General features: G+C 37.1%; 1 protein-coding gene across 4 annotated transcripts in view; it reads right to left on the bottom strand.

Annotated features, from left to right (window-relative positions):
• The window catches only part of COMMD10 (COMM domain containing 10), a 139071-nt gene that overhangs the window by 104162 nt on the left and 15240 nt on the right, over positions 1–19669 (bottom strand). For 2 of the 4 annotated variants that reach the window (XR_005952339.1, XM_041400222.1), the window contains exon 5: positions 11902–12012. Coding sequence is in view for 3 of the 4 variants with exons in the window: in XM_041400222.1 (XP_041256156.1) it covers positions 11902–12012 (111 nt within the window). In the remaining variant the exon portion in view is untranslated. Of the gene's footprint in view, positions 1–9744; positions 9808–10144; positions 10385–11901; positions 12013–19669 lie in introns of those variants that run through there. The other 2 variants (XM_041400223.1, XM_041400224.1) reach the window with 2 other exon arrangements.

The following is a 19669-nucleotide window of genomic DNA, read 5'->3' as shown; positions in this document are numbered from 1 at the left end:
TTTCCAGTGGTATTAATGTGCAGTCTTCCTGACACTCAAACTCGCCCTACTCCTGCAACCTTTTTTGACAGAATTAAACACGTATTAATTTCACATAAGTATGCAAATGGGACATGCTTATCTGCATATAAAAACACATAGTAAAATAAGAGCACTTTGGTTTTGACAGGCAAAGCTATTTTTGCAGTTTTATACACTGATCCATGTTTGGTCTACAATTTTTGTTTCCATCTCTATTACAAAACAAGAAAGAGGAAAAAAAGGAAAAGGAAAAAGGCCAGTGATGGAAGTACATGACTGAACTGCGTCATAAAACAGTGGGAAGAACAGAATTCCCTTTTTTATTTCTTTTTCCAGCATCTAAAGCCACATCACTCCAAAAAGCAAGCAGTCTGTCAAGTTGGACTGGAATGTTTTGAAAACAAATTATTTTATTGCAAAGAAGGAAAGAAGGAATTTACAACAAGTATCCACAATCTGATGCCTCACTGTGGTGCTTAAGTTACAGCACTGCACTTCACATACTCCGCATTAATATATTTCATCTGTTTATCCATAAAAAACAGACATATTAGATGCCTATTTTGGATAATTTTGGGAGGGGTTTGGAGTTTTTTATTGTCATATCCTTCTTCTGTCTTACTACTTCCACACTTCCTCAAAAGATCTGCTGTTGGTCTGTGGCTCACCCTTGGAATGCAGTCCCTGAGAAAAATGTTCTTCTCTTCTGAAAGTAGCAAACGCAATTTATTTATACCATCACCCTAGACAAGCATCAAAGGCCTCAATTGCAAAGTCAAGGATGGTTTCAAGTGCTTTGTGACTTCCTGAAGGCCACAAAAGCATACAATTGCAGTTTGAAATGGTAATGTGAATTTTAAAGCAATTTCACTAAAAAAGTAAAATCAAATTATGATTGAGTTGAATTTTCAAGAGCTTTTCAGAATGACCGTTCAGTACTTGAAAAAAAAAAAACACTGCATCATGCTGCATAACCCTTCTCAGAGTGCATAATTTTCCTCCATGATAATCATCTTCAGTTTTACTCCAAAAAACATTTTCAGGCTCAACTCAACATCAGGTAGCTCTCAGTGAGCACTATTTTCTTGCATTTCTGTGCTCTTCACTGCCCTTACCACCTCCACCTCCCCATATCTGTTTCATGCACTTCTGCTCTGTGTAATACCATTTTCAAACATCACTGTGCCAGCTTACCTGACTCCACCTGGCTACAGTACCCTTGGCAAATTAAAGCACTCTAACAGAACAGCTCCTTGCTGCTACAGCAAAGTAGCTCTCCTGAAAAGGTTTACCTTTTCCTCCTGTATGGTGTCTCAAATACATCTGCACTTGGAAAGAAATCAAAGAAATCAATTTCAATACTAAAACCTAGCTTTTCTTCATTTCATCGGTATTATTACCAACTCATTTCGGTCCTCACAAGAAAGACTTTCATTTTCACTAAATGGGATATAAATTCAGAAAGAGGAAAATAAAACGCTCACTCAAGAGCCTGGATTCAAAAATACAGACAGGAATATACTGCCACCCAGGACCTCTGAAACTGTGTAAAAACTGCCTAAACATCTTACATTTATATAACACTGTGCTTTACATCCTTTTGGAGCAAAAGATACCCTACAGCATAAGAAGGGCTCTAAGGCCTCAACAACAAAGGAAGCCAATCTAATAAAGCATTATAATGATATATTACTTAATCAACCATTATTCAATAATAAAAGAAACAGAAACAACCATTAAAAAAGCTACTAGTTATATGTGGCAGTCCTTCAGAGTTTGTACAGAATCTATTAGACATAGCATCAAACTGAGAAATTCTGGCCTACTTGAATGACAACCCTGATGCTTGAGGAATTTCAAAAATGTTAAGGAATCTGTTTCTTTTCTTTTATGGGAGAACAATGCATCTGTTCCTATGAAGATGAGATGACAAAAAAGAAGGAATGGGAATGTGAAGTGGCAAAGTGATCTAGAAATAACAACAAGGTAGCAAAACAGCTCAGGAATTGTTTCTCTGTAGTCAGAAGGACCTTCCAGAATCTACAGAAGGTTTTCTTCCCCTCTAACTGCATCTTCAAATAAACCTTCTCCTCCTGAATATTCTTAAGATCCTCTAATAAAAGGCACTTACTTTCTACTAGTGAGTTCAGGTATTTTCAGGCAGTGTTTGCCTGAAAATGCACTTGTTCCTGAACAAAATATATATTTGCTTTCACGTGTGTAGATTTTGAAATTCCTTTATTGAGGATTCAGAAGAGAGGAGTAAAGATGACATGAATTTGAACTCCTGTGTGCAGTTACTGAATGCTATACTCAGTTCCAGCCTGCAAAACTTCCATAACTACTAGGTATGATGGCACATCTAAATTGCCTGTTGGCAGCCCCTAAGGTACTGTGTCCGTCCTCCAGAAAGCTTAAGTCTGTGACTCTCCTAAAGATATCAGGAAAAACTTCTTCACTGACATGATCAGGCATCGGAATGGGCTGCCTACAGAAATGGTGGAATCACCATTCCCAAAATGTTCAAACAGCACGTGGATGTGGCATTGGGGATACGGGTTAGAAATGCTGTCACTGGTTGGATTTGATGATCTTGAAGGTCTTTTCCTGCCTTAAGGATTCTATGATTCTTTAATACCTTACTCCATGTCATGAAGCAGACAAGTCAACCCTTTAGTGCTGAAGTACCTAATCAAAGAACTGCACAGCAACAGGAGAGAAGTAGTAGTAGTAGAGCTCCATAGTATCTACATATTGGCAAGTTGTTTTGCTGTCAAATTCCCAGTCTCACAACATGACTTATTTCCAAGCACAGGTATCTCCCAACTTCTCGTTTCTGTTGACATTGCAAAAGAGGACAGAGAAATCATCTAGTATTTTTAACCTTGTTAAAAGTTTGCTGCCTGCCTCTATGCACCAGAGGTAATACAAAAATCACACATTGCTAAAAAAGAGAGACAAGCATTTTCAGTAGCTTTGGCTCTCTTTTGCCTTTTGTATTATCCATTCATTACTCCAAGGCTTCCAAATGTATTCTCAGTAACAGGATCTGTCTCAATATGGAAAAAAAAAATGTTTTTCCTCTCTCCCTTAAAACCTCTTTCTCTTGTTGTCTTGCCACTGAGCATGCACTTCTAGAAATATGTTTTATTTCATTAGTAGTAATTTTATACAATCACACTGAACAAGATTTTCTCAGCTGTAGGTCATGCTGTGGGTTGTGGTTTTCCTGTGAAAGAGGTCATATTTTATGTATTTCAACCAGTGAAAAAGGTCACTTGTCATAGCAGCTTATAAAGTTTGTTAAAAATTCAGACAAAGCCAAGTGGCACAAACTGAGATTCTACACAGTTTCAGATACCAGACTCCCATCACTGGTAAACAACAGGAAACAAGACAAGTGAAAATTGTCTCCTCTGCATATGATTGAGGTGATGACCTACCTTCTTCCACCTGAAGAGGAACTGGAAAGGGTGTCACAACATTGTTAGACACCTGTTTGATGTCAAATGCTCAGCGTTGATACTGTTTGACAGCATGGTACTGCATATTTATTGCAGGACATGATATTAGCAACACAGGAGATGCTAACCTTTCTACCCTTTCAAGAACAGACATACTATTTCTCCAGAAAGCCAGATTTGGCAATTACATTAGTTACAAACTGACAGAAAAATTAGCAAATGAACAGGAATGCAAGTCCAGCAATTCGACAAAGTAGGCAATAAAATTGCTTTTAAATTCAAAACCATGCTATTAACCCCCAAAGATGCTTGGTTTGAAACTCATTACCACAAGATTACTTTTCCTTGACAGTACCATTTTGTACCAAAACTCACAAAACAATGAATTTAAAGAGCTGACAAAGAGAAAGTAAAGCACAGGAGAGAATTACAACGGTGAACAGAAATGTAAACTGAATGCAAATGGAGAAGTGTGGGCTCTTTCTATACTGCTCTGAGCAGACCTGGTGAGATGCCTGTCACACACCTGATTAGTTTGTAATAGTCTAAGCAAGACAGAACTGCTGGCAAGGTATGAACCAATAGAGTAACTGGAAATGGTTCTCCTCACCATAATGTTTTTTAAAGGTACATGACACAAAAGCAAGGTGTGATCTGCACGGTACTGAATTGGGTTGGCAGCTGTTCCTTGTCATCCATTCAACTGTTTCCACAGCCTCTTCTGATATGAGCATTGACACTAACAGGAAGAAAAGACAAGCACATATCTTTCCACAAGAATTGTGACAGATTGTGTACAGAGGAGAAAACATGACTAGGTACAAGATGCACAGCCCCAAAGTGGGCCCAAAGTAAGCTGTGGGGCCTGACCCTGGCAAGATGCAAATGCTCTGATACAGATCAGGTTTTCTCCTTTGGGCTGCACAGTACTTCTCCTTTACTTATTTTACACAGTAACAGAATCTGTAATTTCTTAACCCAAATTAAGCAGATTCATATGCAATGTCTGCCTACCCTCTAAGTGAAGGTATTTTTCCTAATATCCAATCTAAACCTCCCTTGGTGCAAATTGAGACAATTTCTTCTCATCCTATCTTGTCTGGGAGAAGAGACTGACCCCTACCTGGCTATGACTTTCTTTCAGGCAGTCGTAGAGAGCCATCAGGTGTCCCCTTGACCTCCTTTACTCCAGGCTGAACATCCCCAGATCCCTCAGCCCCTTCTCATCAGACTTCAGACCCATCACCAGCTCTGCTGCCATTCTTTTTGTTATACCTTGTCCATTTCTGCCTCCGCCTTCAATTCTCAAAGGCAGCAGTCATCATCAGTGTGACAGAGAAAAAGGCAGAAGAGCAATATTGGTAACTTTAGATTTGCTGTTAGAGCAAGTCTAGCTTTCACATTCATCTCTCCCTAACCTCACCCATTTCTTAGACTATCTTATCTTTCTACCATAAAGCTGGTAAGAAACAGACATGGGAGAGATTATGGTTTTTAACATATGTGTGAAGGTACCACAGAGCTTATTGTCTCAGTAAAAGCAAAGGGAAAAATAATGTTCAGAAGTTCTGCAAAAGCATAGCAAAGGTACTGAACAAATAGGGTTATTTTCTATTGCTACGTACAAATAAAAGCAACAGTTCATCTGTTAAGGCACTGCATAGTTTCTGAGAATAATAGGCAATAAAGTATATAAATGCTTGAGAATTTGTCATGAATCCCAGGGATTTGTCTTCATCTGAAAAGACTGAAGTACCAAGCCTACAAAACCAGTTTGGGGCAAACAGGAAAAAAGTTTTCTAAGAAAAAAGATTTTACAAACAACTGCATTAAATAAGAAAGACTCACCTGATCTTTGTTTTTCAAACTCCCTCAACAACCTAAAGTTCAACTCTGCCTGGCAATGAAATGGGTCACCAAGTTTAAACTTCAGTATTTGAACTACTTTTCAGCTATTTATTGGGACTGACAACAGTACAGCTACACATGACAGACAATTAAATTTACTCCTGCACAAAACAAGAGATTAATTTCTGACTGTAGGCTGAGGCTGCCCAAGGCTGCAACCAACTACAGTCAACTGGCACCATCTTCTTCTTTAGTTCCAAGACACAAAGAAACAAGGAGAAAGTCCTAAGAATGTTCTGCCATGAACAGAGCACGTGTACAGGCTGTAACCAGTTACAGGGTTTGTAAATCTATGTGATAGAATCTGTATTCATAAATTTTGCATATAGCCAGATGAAAGCAATGTAAGTATACTGAAAAGAGATCCTTACTATAAGCAGGATAATTAAATAATGTAAAATCACAAATGAAGTCAGATAATAAGTACATGCTGCAGTAGAATTCCCAGAAGTGAGAGCATACTCCTAGAGCGACACCATCTGACAAATGGTTACTAGGAAAAATGTCAAACTACTCCCAACAAGTTATATGGGCATCCATTTCTATGCTAGTAAGAAAATAAAGTCCTCTCAGCATTTTAAAAATTCTGGACTGCAGCTTCATTTTTTCCTCAATTTAAATGGATTTAATCAGAGGTAATAGCTATGATAGATCAAAACCAAACAGTCTAATGCAAGATTTGCTCTTCATCGTAAGTGCAGAATTTCCATCACTCACGGTGGAGCAATTAAATTTCTGTCATCTTTCCGTAGCAATTTGACTGTTGGAATCAAGTTATACATCTCAGTCTCATTTTTCTCAGTTTTTCCACACACTCAAGATTATACTGTCATTCTTACTACCACTCCTAAAAATATGAGGACCTTTCTCATATTCTGAAATCTCCTCTTAGGGAACTTTCTTCTTTCCTAATAGCAGCACTACTTATTGGGGTTTAATATTCCAAACAAAACTCATTTAATGATGTACACCTTGCCAAAAGCAGCAACATTGCCTGTTCAGAAGCACAGAAAAACCTTGAACCAGGACTGTGCTGACTGAGGCTATCCAGGACTCCAATTAATTCCTCTGAATAGGAATGAAGAAATCTTTTCTCTCAATCTAATCCTTAAATATTTTTGCACTCACCCAAGGCCTGTCCTACTTTCTTTTTGTAATTGTTAGAGACTTACAAATATGCTTGATGAGAAAACTAAGCTCAGTTCCAGGGTGTACATACAAGGCTGAGGCTGTTTGTGCTGTGAGAAGGAAAAAGGTGATGTTCTCATCATAAAAGAAAGTGCTTGAGAGGGAACTGATGAATGTTGGAAGGAATTTACAATTGTTTCATCTTTGGACCTCATCACAGTTCAGCATTATTACTTTCAAGTGTCCTTTCTTTTGAAGGCGCTACAAATAAACATTACTCCTCTATTCTGGGAAAAAAAAAAAAAAAAAAAAAAAAAAGCGCCACATAAATGCATCATCCCCAAAGGCAAGGACTGAAATGACAAATGAAAGGAGAACATGCTCAATTCTGCCACTTCCTACATCTCAGAAGTGGGATTGTATTACTAGGATCCACCACTGTTGTGCCACTCCACAAACACAAATTCTTTTCAGAGAAAAACAAAGGGCTAAACTGAGGTGGAGGGGGACGTACCACCATTTTTCCTTACACATTGATCAATGTGCAGCTACTGATGTAGCTCTGATAGAAGATTTCTCATTTACTTTGCTCTGGGTTTTTTTCTAAGAGATGGGAAAAGTAATCACAATGGCAAACTCAGAAAGCAGAATAGCGTACTTATTGAAGTAAACAGAGCAAAAAGTCATAAATTTTGTTCACTGTTCAGAAATATATAGAAAGTCTGTAAAAAACAGGAGAAAAAAAAAGCCCAATATATATGCTGTTATTTTAACAAGTAAAAGATAGTAATTCCAGATTTCCAGATTTCTACTTACTCTGTAGAATGATGAATATGTAATATCATCTCAGTTTCAAACGTAATCAGACTGCAGCTTGATTTTCATAGAATCATAGAACATCCTGAGTTGGAAGTGACCCATAAGAATCATCCAAGTCCAGCTCCAACTCCTGGCCCTTCAGAGCCCCAGGAGTCAGACCATGTGCCTGGGAACATTGAGCTCTGTCAGGCCTGGTGCTGTGACCACTTCGCTGGGAGCCTGTTCCAGGGCCCAGCCACCCCCTGGGTGAACCACCTCTTATTAATATCCAGCGAAAATCTCCCTTGGCACGGCTTCATGATGTTCAGTCAGGTTCTGTCACTGTCACCACAGAGAAGAGAGCAGTGTCTGCCCCTCCTCTCCCCTCACAAAGAAGCTCTGGACTGCAACGAGATGTCTCCTCAGTCTCTCCTTCTCCAGGCTGAATAGAGCAAGCTGCAGCTCACATCACTTCACCTCTAGACTCTTCATCTTTGCTGCACTCCCATGGACAGTCTCTAATAACTTAGTATCTATTTTATATTGTGGCGCTCAAAACAGCAACCAGCACTCGAGGGGAGGCCACCCCAGAGCAGAGCAGAGGACAATCCCCTCCCTTGCCCAGCTGGTGATGCTGTCTCTGATGCTCCCCAGGACAAGTTTGGCCCTCCTGGCTGCCAGGGCACTGCAGGCTCACATTCAACTTGCCATCAACCCCCACATCACTTGTCACAGAACTGCCATCCAGCATCTCATTCACCAGTCTGCCCATACATCCAAGGTTGCCCCATCCCAGGTGCTGAATCTGGCATTTGTCCTGATTAAAATTAATTTGGTTAGTGATTACCCATCTCTCTTAATTTGTTGCAGTCTCTCATGTGTTACATTCCCCTGTTAAAGCATCTTGATGTTAGGGGAAATTATTTAAAAGGAAATAAAAGTAAATCAAGATAATATTATCTGTCTTTTGCCAAAAGTATTATTTGCCAAAAGTACACTAGCAGGTACAACAAACCAGCACAATTATCAGTTATTTTTTATCTTGCACTAGCAGACAAAATCCTGTAAAAATTTTTCATATGCATCTATAAAGAAGGAACAAAAGAAGCAAAATATTGATTTTTCACAAGGAATATCTACATAGCTCTCTAAAAATAGAGCTCCCCCAAGAAGTTCTTTATGGTAAAAAATAAATTCACAGATTAAATAAGGAGAAGGAAAACAAGAAAAGAGCAAAGCTTTCCATAGGACAAATTGCAATTAGATAGCTGAATCTAATAAAATCTGTGGAATGGATTTACAAAATTGGATAACTATCGAGAGACAACACTGGGCAAGAATAATTTATTTATCCTAACGATTTTCAGCATAAATGGTAACTACAGATCATGTGTGAAAATACACAGTAACAAATACCTTATATAGTAATGCGTCTTACTGGATCTTCCTAATGATGAGTAATAGCAACAACTCTTTAAGAACACACTCCTACTTCCCATATTCCTTGTGAAGATATTCAGCACCATTTGTGTGACATTTCTGAAGCCCTTCAATCTTTCTACACACTTTGATTATTTATTTATTTATTTGTGTGGCTTCTCCTATGGTTATAAAAAATTATCACAGTAGTTTTAAAAAGTCTGTGACTAGACAGTCTAAGGAATTACTGCTATTAACAGTGGGAAGGAATGTGAGAGTGTGTGTCTATGTGCATAGTTACCAAATAGATTACTGGAAGAAAGAAATACTAAAAAAACACAGTACTTCCTGGCATCAGTCTTTGTTTGCAAATCAAAAATCTAAATTAGCAACACAGATTGTCAGGATTGTTAATTTGTGCTCCTTCTACTGGTCAATTGAACCTATAGCCATAAAAACAACGATACCCTGTACAGAATCTCCAGATTGTCATGTTGCAATCAACAGCCCAAAAATCTGAAAACAAATTTACTATTAAAAAAAACCCTCTACACAGTGGATAAGTTACACATTATTTCTCAAATGCCACTAAACTCATCAAAATGTCATAAGGGAAGCAAAGGGATCTTGCAAATCAAAAATATGTTTCCTATTCTACCAGTTTGTTTCATATGTCTAGTTCATTGACATTTCACTTCCCTCAGATTCTAAGATGAATTAAACATTTGAAAAAAATAATCATTGTAATAAAACACTGTTAATTGGATTTTTAATTGGAAACTCCTTTTTTCTCTTTCTCATACAAAATGTCAGCAGCAACCAAAGCAGCCTAGATCACAGGACAACTTGGGCTGGAAGGCTGTGTCTGGCAACCCACCTGATCCACCCCCTGCTCACACTGGGGCTAACACAAGCATAATTCCATGCCTGAGTATAAGCAAACAGCAAATCTGTAACAAAACCCAGTAAAAACAGCTTAACAAAAATCATGAGCTCTGATCACAACTCTTGCTAGTCACAAGCAGTTTATTTCCTGGGAAATGCAAATGCCACTAGCAGCTTGAACCACCTGAAAGAAATAAAGAACACCTTACTTTTGCATTATGATGGATTTATTCCTCTGGGACTCTGCATTTCATCTGAAGCTGACAAAATGTACTCTATAAATATTTATACAGCATATAACAGATTTCTTTTTATTTCTCAACACCGAAGTAACATCCATATAGCCACAGGTTTTATGATTACCTCCTGAAGAGATAATTTAAATACTAATTTTAAATGTCATCTTGTGAATAAGAACAGTTTAAGTGTTCTTTAAGCAGTGTGATTCGTAGTAAACACAAATGTATTGGTAGTATTAATTTTAGTTAGCAAAAGTGAAAATTATAGCCCATTTCATTTGCCTTGCTCAGTATGGTTTTTTTATTAATAGGCTTTATTTTTTTCTATACACAAGAGAAACTTCTATTGTCATATACAGATTAGAAATGTAAACACTTAAACACTTCCCACAATGACTGACTTCAGAATTGATTCTGAGTATTATCTCAAAAAAAGCAAAGAACCAGGGTGACAAAGAGCACTACTGCCCCCTAATGAGCCAGACCATAAAAGCTCTTCTGTAACATCATTTTGTGTCATTCCTGAAAAAAATCATTACATTCATGAATTATGAAAAAAAAGTGAAAAAATAAACCAATCATTAAGAATATACATTTTAAATTCACACCACATTTCTGCACAAAAGGCACACACATAACTTCACAGAGGAAAAGAAGAAGTATTCAGTAGCTATGATTTTCAGATACAATACTTAATGCTCCAAGAGATCACAAAGATGCAAGATAGAGCAGAAAAATTACCCACACTAAGCAAATATTAGTCAATCTTACGTACTAGGACATAATCCTGTAGATATCATCACACCAATCCAGATTTTTAAATTATAGTGTCTGTACTGTGAGAGCATCAGTTTTCTTGTTGCATTGTTTCATCTAAATGCCCACCACAAGTTTATTCTGAGCTTGTAATTATCTCAAAGTAATTCTGATCTTGGTATCTAAACATATCCACAAAAAGACATAAGAGAGGAAATAGCAGAAAAAGTCCACTATCTGAATTCTGTTTGTACAATAAACAGAACTTTCTGTCTTACATGAAAGTGACATTTTTCCATCTCTATTTTTAATAGTTTTACCATTAAGAACAGAATCTGTATTCAATGCTCGCCAATGTGGCCTGTGCATAAAATTTTGTCCAGTTCCTGTATCTGCAGCAATGAAATGCTGAAAAAAATGTAACTGCTGCAAGTCTTAGTGCAAATCACAAACATAAGACGTGTTTTCTCTTTTACTTCACCACAAATCAGAAATTCCACTCACATTAGTAAAATTACTTCATTAAATGCAATGCTAAAGCAGTACTGAGTTCTGGTTTCTCCCCTCAAACTCCTTATACTGAATTTTTCATAGGTAAACACTGACACAGTCAAACATTCTGACAGACACCACAGAACTAAATTCCAATTTCCATAGCACGATAAGGTTAAAAGCAAATCATGTGTCTAATTTGAAACACACTGGCTAACTAAAGACACAGATTTTATGAATAAAAAATTATGTCCTTTAGTGAGTTTGGGTTCTGATATGCCACCAAGTCACTAAAATCCTTGAACTTAAAACTCTACCTTAGAATCCCCAAATACTGGGTTTCTGTGGCCTCACATAGTGTCATCATTCAAATATATACATCATTAGCACAGAAAAGTTGTAAGCGATGAGCAATGTCTTACATAACTACACACACGGCAGAAGGCTGCAACCTACTATGTATTAAAAGCATAAGAACTACAATCACATGTTACGTGATAAAAATAAACTATCTACAAAAAACTTTAGAGATCTAAAATAACCATATTCCCTATCTCTCCTGTTACAGTCCAAAGAGCTGGTAACACAGCTCTCAGTCTGCTGAATATTTATGCTACTATATCAGTATTTCACAATTCCAAGTGTTTACTATAACCTATATAAAATATAAAAACTAAAATAATGACAAGAACAACAACACTTAAGAGTTCCAATGGATGCCTTTAACAAAGCTTTAACATAAGGCCATCACCACAATTCATTCCAATTCTGCTGACTTATATATTCCTTACCTTTGAATCTTCATTGCTCACTCCCAGCTCTAGCACAGCTTGAGGAGACTTCAGCTTTGCTTGCATGGACTCTGCCATTTGAAGATTAAGCTGCCATCCAACTGTTTCAAGCTATAAAACACAAATTTAGATTACAATCAGATGGTACAGAAGCACTGACATCAACTCTCAGAACTGCCAGTGGTCTGAGTCAGTGAACAGTATCACACTCTACAAATGTTAAGTATTTGTATACAATGCATTTCCCTCAAATTATCCTGGACTCCGGGACAGATGTGCTTTTCTCTTGTCAAAATTACCATTCAAACTGCCTACGACCACTCAAATAGAGCAACTTCCTGTGTCTCAGATCTGATGGACAAAATCCATAGAACACAACTACAGATCCAGAATATAGCAGCTTCCTTTTCTTGTGGAAGTTTATCAGCAAAGTTGAAGATTCAATTATTCAATTTAATTTAATATTTATTTTACTTTCAGGATAAAAAAAAAAATAGTAAACCACCTAAAAATGGTGATTTCTTAATCCACAGATATACTCATGTGTGCTGTACCATATGCAGATCTTAACAACAAAAATGAGTTTGTTTTTTGAATCACTAATGCTGAAAGGACAAAATCCAGGTAAGCATGTGAGCAATAGAATCTTTAATATAATTTTTTTTAAAAAAAATACAGTTCGAATTCTTTTTTCATCATTAATCTGAAATTATATTCAAGCATTATTAAGGTACAGCTCATGCACAAATGAAATACACAACAACAGAACCACAAGGCTTCCACAAAATGATCTTCCTGGCCTTAGTAATAAAAAGAAGTGGAAATATAAAATCTTACCATCTGCCAAGATAATTTACACACAAATTCTTTTTAATCTAGCATCTCCCCTCTTCTAGTAAATATTGTAGTTGACTTAGAAAAGCAAAAGAGTGCCACATCTTAGTTAATCTCTTACCAATCCAATAGCTAAATTCAGCTAAAATCATTAACAGAATAAAGCCATGCCAAAGACCTTGTACTGTGAATAGCAATACATGCCCTGCATCCTACAATGACAGTAATCTCTAGATGAAAGATAGGAAAGGGTGGCAAAAAGCTTCTCCTATGGACACAGCTCAAACACAGAACTTCCAAAATTTCTTGCAGCTATACAATTTACAGTTACAAACTAATGTATGTTATACTGCATTTATCTGTAGGCAGGATGAATAGCAGAACTACATAACAAGCACTGGCCACCACATAACTAAGCATACCAGAAGGAAAACTATGTATCATGATATATCTTAACCACCAAGCCCAGTACAAGATGGTTAGGGAGTTCAGTCAAGACCACAGATAAGGGAAAGACACCATCTCAGACTGACCTTGTGCACAGCTATAGGAACAGGACAGCAGGAAGAACTTCAGCAGGTCAGCCTGCAGCCTGCCAGCTGCTCTGCAATCAATGCACCATTCAAACTTCAATTTGTTATAAAAATAAGGAAGTTTACATTTTATAAAATCCACTAAAGCATGTAGACCACATAAAGGGACCCAGTGAAGATGTTCCAAGTCTGGTCCACCTCATTTTGAGCATAGCTTTAATAACAGTAGGCCCCCAGCTTATGAATTAGAAGATGCTTTAAAGAAAATGTACATAACTAATAAAAGCAGTTGAATTTTTAATCATAATTCAGCTTTGAGTTTCTCTAACTTGATTACATCTTGGTTAGTGAAAATAACAGTGCATAGCCCATCCCACCCAAAAGCACAGAACAATCTAGAGTGTATTCTGCATACATGCTGAAGTCAATCACACCAAAGGAAAAGTCTGCTAAGTCCCTGTGCTAGCCTGTATTTTCTAGGAAATTATACAAGAATTATAAAACTAGAAAACATTTTTCTCTCCACAAGCTTCAATGAAATTAAGAAACTAACTCTGACTCTTTCAGAAGCATAAAGACAGTATTTTAAAAATAAAAATTAAAAAAAAAAAAAACACAAAACAAAACCAAAAAACAAACTAAATAACTTTCTGGTTTTCATCAAGAAAAAAAAAAGTATAGTTCAGTCAAGAAAATTGATAATGGTCAACAGAAAAGGACTCAGATCCTAAGTTATGGGTTATAGGGGTGGAAGGAGGCCAAAGCAGGAAACTGGTAACAGTACCACCTATTGATAGAACACCTAACCACTAAGGACAAAAACCACTATGGTTCAAGCCCTCTGCTCCTCAAGTTAGAAAGGACTTTCTACCAGCTACTTAAACAGTCTATTATTCCAGTACAGAAACCAAGCCTTAGACAGGATAGCAGCTTACCCAGGATCATAAGACAATGCCATAATGCCACTAGAGACAAAAACAATATAGAAAGAAGCCTGACTTTTAAGACTTTTCTGAAACTGTTAAATACTGTGTACTCTGTGTAGACTGAAGAACAAACCACCAAAAATAAAAAAATCAAGTTTCACTTCAAATACACATCTATCCCAGAATACTGTAGAGAGCTCAGAACAAATACAATACATGTGGCTGCACACTGGCCTGAGTTTATAGCTGAGGAGCAGCTGTAACTCTTGTTTTATATTGTTTTGCCTTAAAAATTACTTTGTTTTCCTGTACAATTCAAGTCTATTTTCTGTTTTAAACATAGTTGTATGAGAATAAGTTTTAATTAATAAATAGCATGCTGCCTAAGGCATCAAAATGGTTCATTTTCTTGAAAGAAAAATGCAACATATATCGGGCAATTGTTGTGTTTGTTTACTTACAAGACATTCAACATCCTGCAATGTTAATTAACCTTTTGAGAGTAGTGACACATTTCTGCATGGCATTTGTGTCAAGGCAAAGTATTTATTACTCACAAGGTGGTACATACTTTACGGCATTTTTTTTTCAAATATGAAAATTATTTTTACTTCTGGTATAAAACTTGTTACAGAAAAGAAAAATGATGTAAGAATAGTGCCAGAATCTGTGATATACTAACTGAAAAGCACTTACTGGAGCAGAGGAGAAGTATTTCTCCATGCCTAGCATGAGAACAAAGCCATGTTTTTAGCTAGTGTAGACCTTTAGCTTCTTCTCACAATTTCTTATCAGCAGGTTAGAAATATGCAAGCTACCTTGTCACTTCAACACTAAGTACTGTTGAAAATATACTGTTTATTGCTGTAAATCCCCACTGATATCTCTGGCACTTATTTAACTTCAAGGTTATGTTTAGAAAAAAAACTACAACAAAAAGTAAACAGGTGCAAGCTGGAAAAAAGGAAGGGAAATAAACATAAGTACTAAACAAAACCAATAGTAAGAACATATGAAAATGCTTCAGATCTGTTCTATGAACCCTCTGGCAAATAAGTCAGGGCAATAAAGATAGGAGGAAGCTTTCAACAACCCCTGCAAATCCTCAGTTGTTGTGTCCATTTTGTTTCATTGAGGCTTCTGAAGAGATTACCATGGCACTTGGGGACTCACAGATATGGAAGACCTTTAGTACCTCCCCCTTCCAAGCACTCACTCTGTACTGGCTGTAGAAGAGGTAAGATGTCACTGCATGAAGAACCAGCTCTGTACTCCTTCACCACAGTGCTTCTCAGTGGCGACGCATAGCTGTCCCAGGGCAGATCCACAATGGAAAGCAGCTAGTTCCCCTACTATAAGAAGATCTGACCCTTCTACTGAAAATGAGCAGCATCTTTATAGGTACATAAAAACACCATCTGATCTGTCTGTGATGGCCACAGTAATTTTCTTCCAGTGTAAAACACTGGATTTTCCAACTCAAGCCCTATCCAGCAGACATGCTAAATAGCAGAGCATAGCATTTTACAGAGTAAGACAAGACCACCGCCAATCTAACATAACTATGGTAAAACATTTGTGTGAAAGTCACTCTTGAAAAAGCCCAGTGCATTAAATGTCAAGTCAACCTTTACAGCTGATATAAACGTGAAGCACAATCTCCAGCTAAATCAAGGTTCACACAGTCAATATTAACACCCACAGAATCCACAATTTCTCTTACAACCCACTGTGTTTTGACATATTCTATTGTCTCTTCCTAGCATATCTTCACCACAGTTCCTTACTTCCACTTTTTGCTGCCCATAAACATTATCACAAATTAAACCTAAACTGAGAAGAAATTCAAGAAGTCTGTCAAATAGGACAAGTTTCTATATTAATTGTCAAAAAATACTTATTTCAACTACACATATATTTATTTTACACTCTTCAATGAGAAATCAAATAAACACTCTTTGGCAAAGAAATTCAGACTAATCATCTCAACTATAAAAAAACCAGGCTGTCAGACTTAAAATGAAGGACTACAACTTTGAGAAGGAAAGCAGAACAAATGTCAATAATGGGCATTCTGCAGGGCTTCAACCCAAAAGAGCAAGAACAGGGCCCAAGTGAACAAGAAACTGACACTAAAAAATGGTTGGCAAGGGCCTAATTTGAAGGAACAAAATAAGGGGAAGCATAGTGAAACAGGGACAATGAAGTAGAACAGAATTCAGAAAATATGTATTCACCTAAAATTTCTTACCTGATACCTCCAACTTCAGCCAAACTTCTGGAGCAGGATCCAGTATTTTTAAAGCACAACAGAAAAAAGGGGTTTAAATACTCAGTCAGTATCAGAGGAGGAAAAGAAGATATTTTTCAGTTGGTCTTGGCTGATAAACTGAGATCACACCTCCTGTCTGTCTCTACACCCATAAAGACTGGAAATCTGTTTTAATTTTAAAGCTGAAAACTGCAATTTTCATGTAAATTACCTGATTCTAGAAGGGTTGTAACATATCATTAAAGAAACTACAGAAGACAAGTATTATATGGCACTCAGAACTCACTGATTTGGCAGCTTACTTCTTACCACAATGCCAGCAGGATGCCACAATACCTTGCAAACCACTGTTTCTCATCCATGATTTGGCACCTGTTTGTCCCTTAGAAAGAGATTTAAGCATAGACTCACAGAAAGTAAGAGCAAAAATGAGTTGCTCAACACAGCAATGAACCTGCAAGAACTACACTACACAAATACAGCTTGGAAACATAAAATCAACAGCACTGAGGTTTTTATAACACCAGGCATTTAGACAGTTATGAAACAGCGAATTACTTTACAGATGAAATTTAGCTAGTTATAAAGATTTAATTTTTTTGTTCAGGCTCTTGCTCTCCCTTTTCTTGGCAAGACTTGCTGCTTTCAGAACACCTAGCTTTCACTAAATAGACTAAAATGTTATAGTCAGAAAACATACTTGATTCAAAATATGCAGAAAATTAATCAGCATTGCAGGTTAAACGCCACTTAACAATCCACTACAGATAACCTGGCTACAGAAAAACAGTATAAAGGTCCTGTCATATCCAGTATTAGTCTTTCTGGCAAGCAAATGACCAGGAGCATTTCTACTGGCAGAACGATAAATGCTGACTAGCAGTTAGCAAAGAGCAAGAAGAATGCTCAAAACCAGTGTTTAATCTTAAAACCTAAAAAGGGAGAAAAACACAATTCTGGGCTGAACCACTTAACAAGTCTGGTGGGGAGAGAATGCAGAAGGAGTTCTAAACTGACAGCAAGTGTCCTGTAGTTCCATGCTTATGAAAGAAAAAAGGCTAGGAAAGTGCTGGATGGGAAAGGAACAAATAGCACAGGCAAACTAACATATCCAATTTGTAGAAGCCTACTACTAGTACCACAACAAATGTTTTCAGTATGTCTTAAAGGTAATTGGTAAATAAAAGTGGTAACATTACCATATAATAAGAATCTTTAAAAATCAACTGCATAAAATAGTTTTTCAACAGTATCATTTCAATTCAGTATCTCTTCCACTGTCAATGGGCTACAGTTTAGTTCATCTGCTTGAATTTTGTTAAAGCAAGAAAACTCCTCAACATGTGCCTTTTTAGGTATAAAAAGATTTTCATTACCACAAAGTTGCCAAGGAACTGCTAAAGCTTTCTAACATGACTGAGGAGAATTTCAAAGCAAACTGAGCTTGTAGCCCACAGTCAGAATGAAAAGCCAGTAACATGAGCACAAATGAAAATAAATCCTACCATTCCTTCTGCATATTCAGATCTTGGCAGAAAGCTAAGTGCTTCTAATCATAGAATGGTTTGTATTGGAATGAATCTTAAAAATCATCTAGTTCCAATCCCCCTCTCCTCTACACACACAGACACCTTCCCCTAGACCAGGTTATGCAGAGTTACATTCAGCCGGGCCTGGAACACTTCCAGGGATGGAGCATCCACAGCTCCTCTGGGCCACATGCTGCTGTGCCTCACTACCCTCACAATAAAGAATTTCTTCCTAACATCTAAAGTAAACCTGCCCTTTCTCAGTTTTAGTCGCTTCCCTTCATTCTACCACTACACACCCTTGTAAAAAGTTCTTCTCCAGCTCTCTTGCAGGCTCTCCTTGTGGGGTCAGCTCCTCCTGGTACTGGTGGTGCTGAAAGACTTAATTAACATGAACACCCCTGCTCTTAGTTGCCAGCAGCTTTCTATGGTATAGAATGCTCCTGTAACTTGCATAGCTAAGAAATAACATCCAGGTCTCCTGACTTTACGTCCATACTCAAAGACTGACTTCAGGGTAGATTAAGTGCATCTGTAATTACTTCCATTCTCAGGGAGTCTGATTAATTCGAGGACATGCTGAAGTAGTGAAACTGACTTCATTTTTTCTGAGATTTTTTAAAACTGCATAAAGGGAACAGAATGCCAATAACTTCTTACTGGCTCATTTTTTTACAGGTACCACAGAAAACAGTCTTCCATTAGGCTCAAGCCTAACAAACTACAGCAGATAAAGTAGGTCAGTTACAGCAATACAGAAATTAGTGTCACGCTCCACTGGTGTACAGATTCACCCATTTATTTTCAAATAATTTAATCCTTATTTTTAGAGACCATTTAGTTCAAAATGATCTGGTATTTGTAATATCTTCGGTGTTACTGAACATCAGATTATGCTTTTCATAGCCTGAGAAAGAAATTGACACGCTTGAAGCTCTTTCTATTAAAAACACCATAATAATGCACAAGGGCACAGCACTATTTCAAACTTACAGTCTCCTCATCTATTTCTGCTAAATGTGGTGTATCTTCAGTTTACACACAGCAGCTACTCTGGAGGTAAGTTCAGCTTCACTACATCAAGAACCCCTACTTAACAGGCTACCTTAACTCATAGTTAAAAGTAAATATTGACATCTTAAGATTGCAAAGTCTAAATGCCTGCCTACTACTTTAGTGTTAAGAATGAATAAATAACACTGTCGAGGAGTGCAAAAAAGGGGGATGAAAACCCAAACTTTAGCCTGTTCTTGAGGAAGTAGATTTCTCACAGCTGAAGAAAAAAGGAACTATCCTTCAATACCCTCAGTGTGACCAAAAACTATACCTTAAAAATGAAGCCTGACAAACTGAAAAAGTGCACTACATAATTTTGCTGCTTGCAGTAATGGGGAAAATGAACAACTTAATGACTCTGCCCAATGTACCTTAGCAAGGGACTATAATGTCCCAAATACAACAATTACAAAAGGAGAGAAATTACATCTGATTTTAACAAATTAAATCATAATTTTGTCATTTTATCTCAGCTACTAACTCATTCACTTCAGTTATTTTTCCCCCTAATTTCAGAGGAATAGTCCAACTTGAAAATTGAAACATTTCCTTGAATAATTGAAAGAGCTGTTTATGAAATTTAAGCCATTGATACTATCCTAACTGGAACTGTTATGA

The sequence above is a fragment of the Onychostruthus taczanowskii genome, unplaced genomic scaffold (assembly GCF_017590055.1).
Source record: "Onychostruthus taczanowskii isolate IOZ18803 unplaced genomic scaffold, ASM1759005v1 scaffold175, whole genome shotgun sequence".
NCBI classification, from domain to species: domain Eukaryota; kingdom Metazoa; phylum Chordata; class Aves; order Passeriformes; family Passeridae; genus Onychostruthus; species Onychostruthus taczanowskii.
This window is presented reverse-complemented; position numbering and strand designations above follow the sequence as displayed.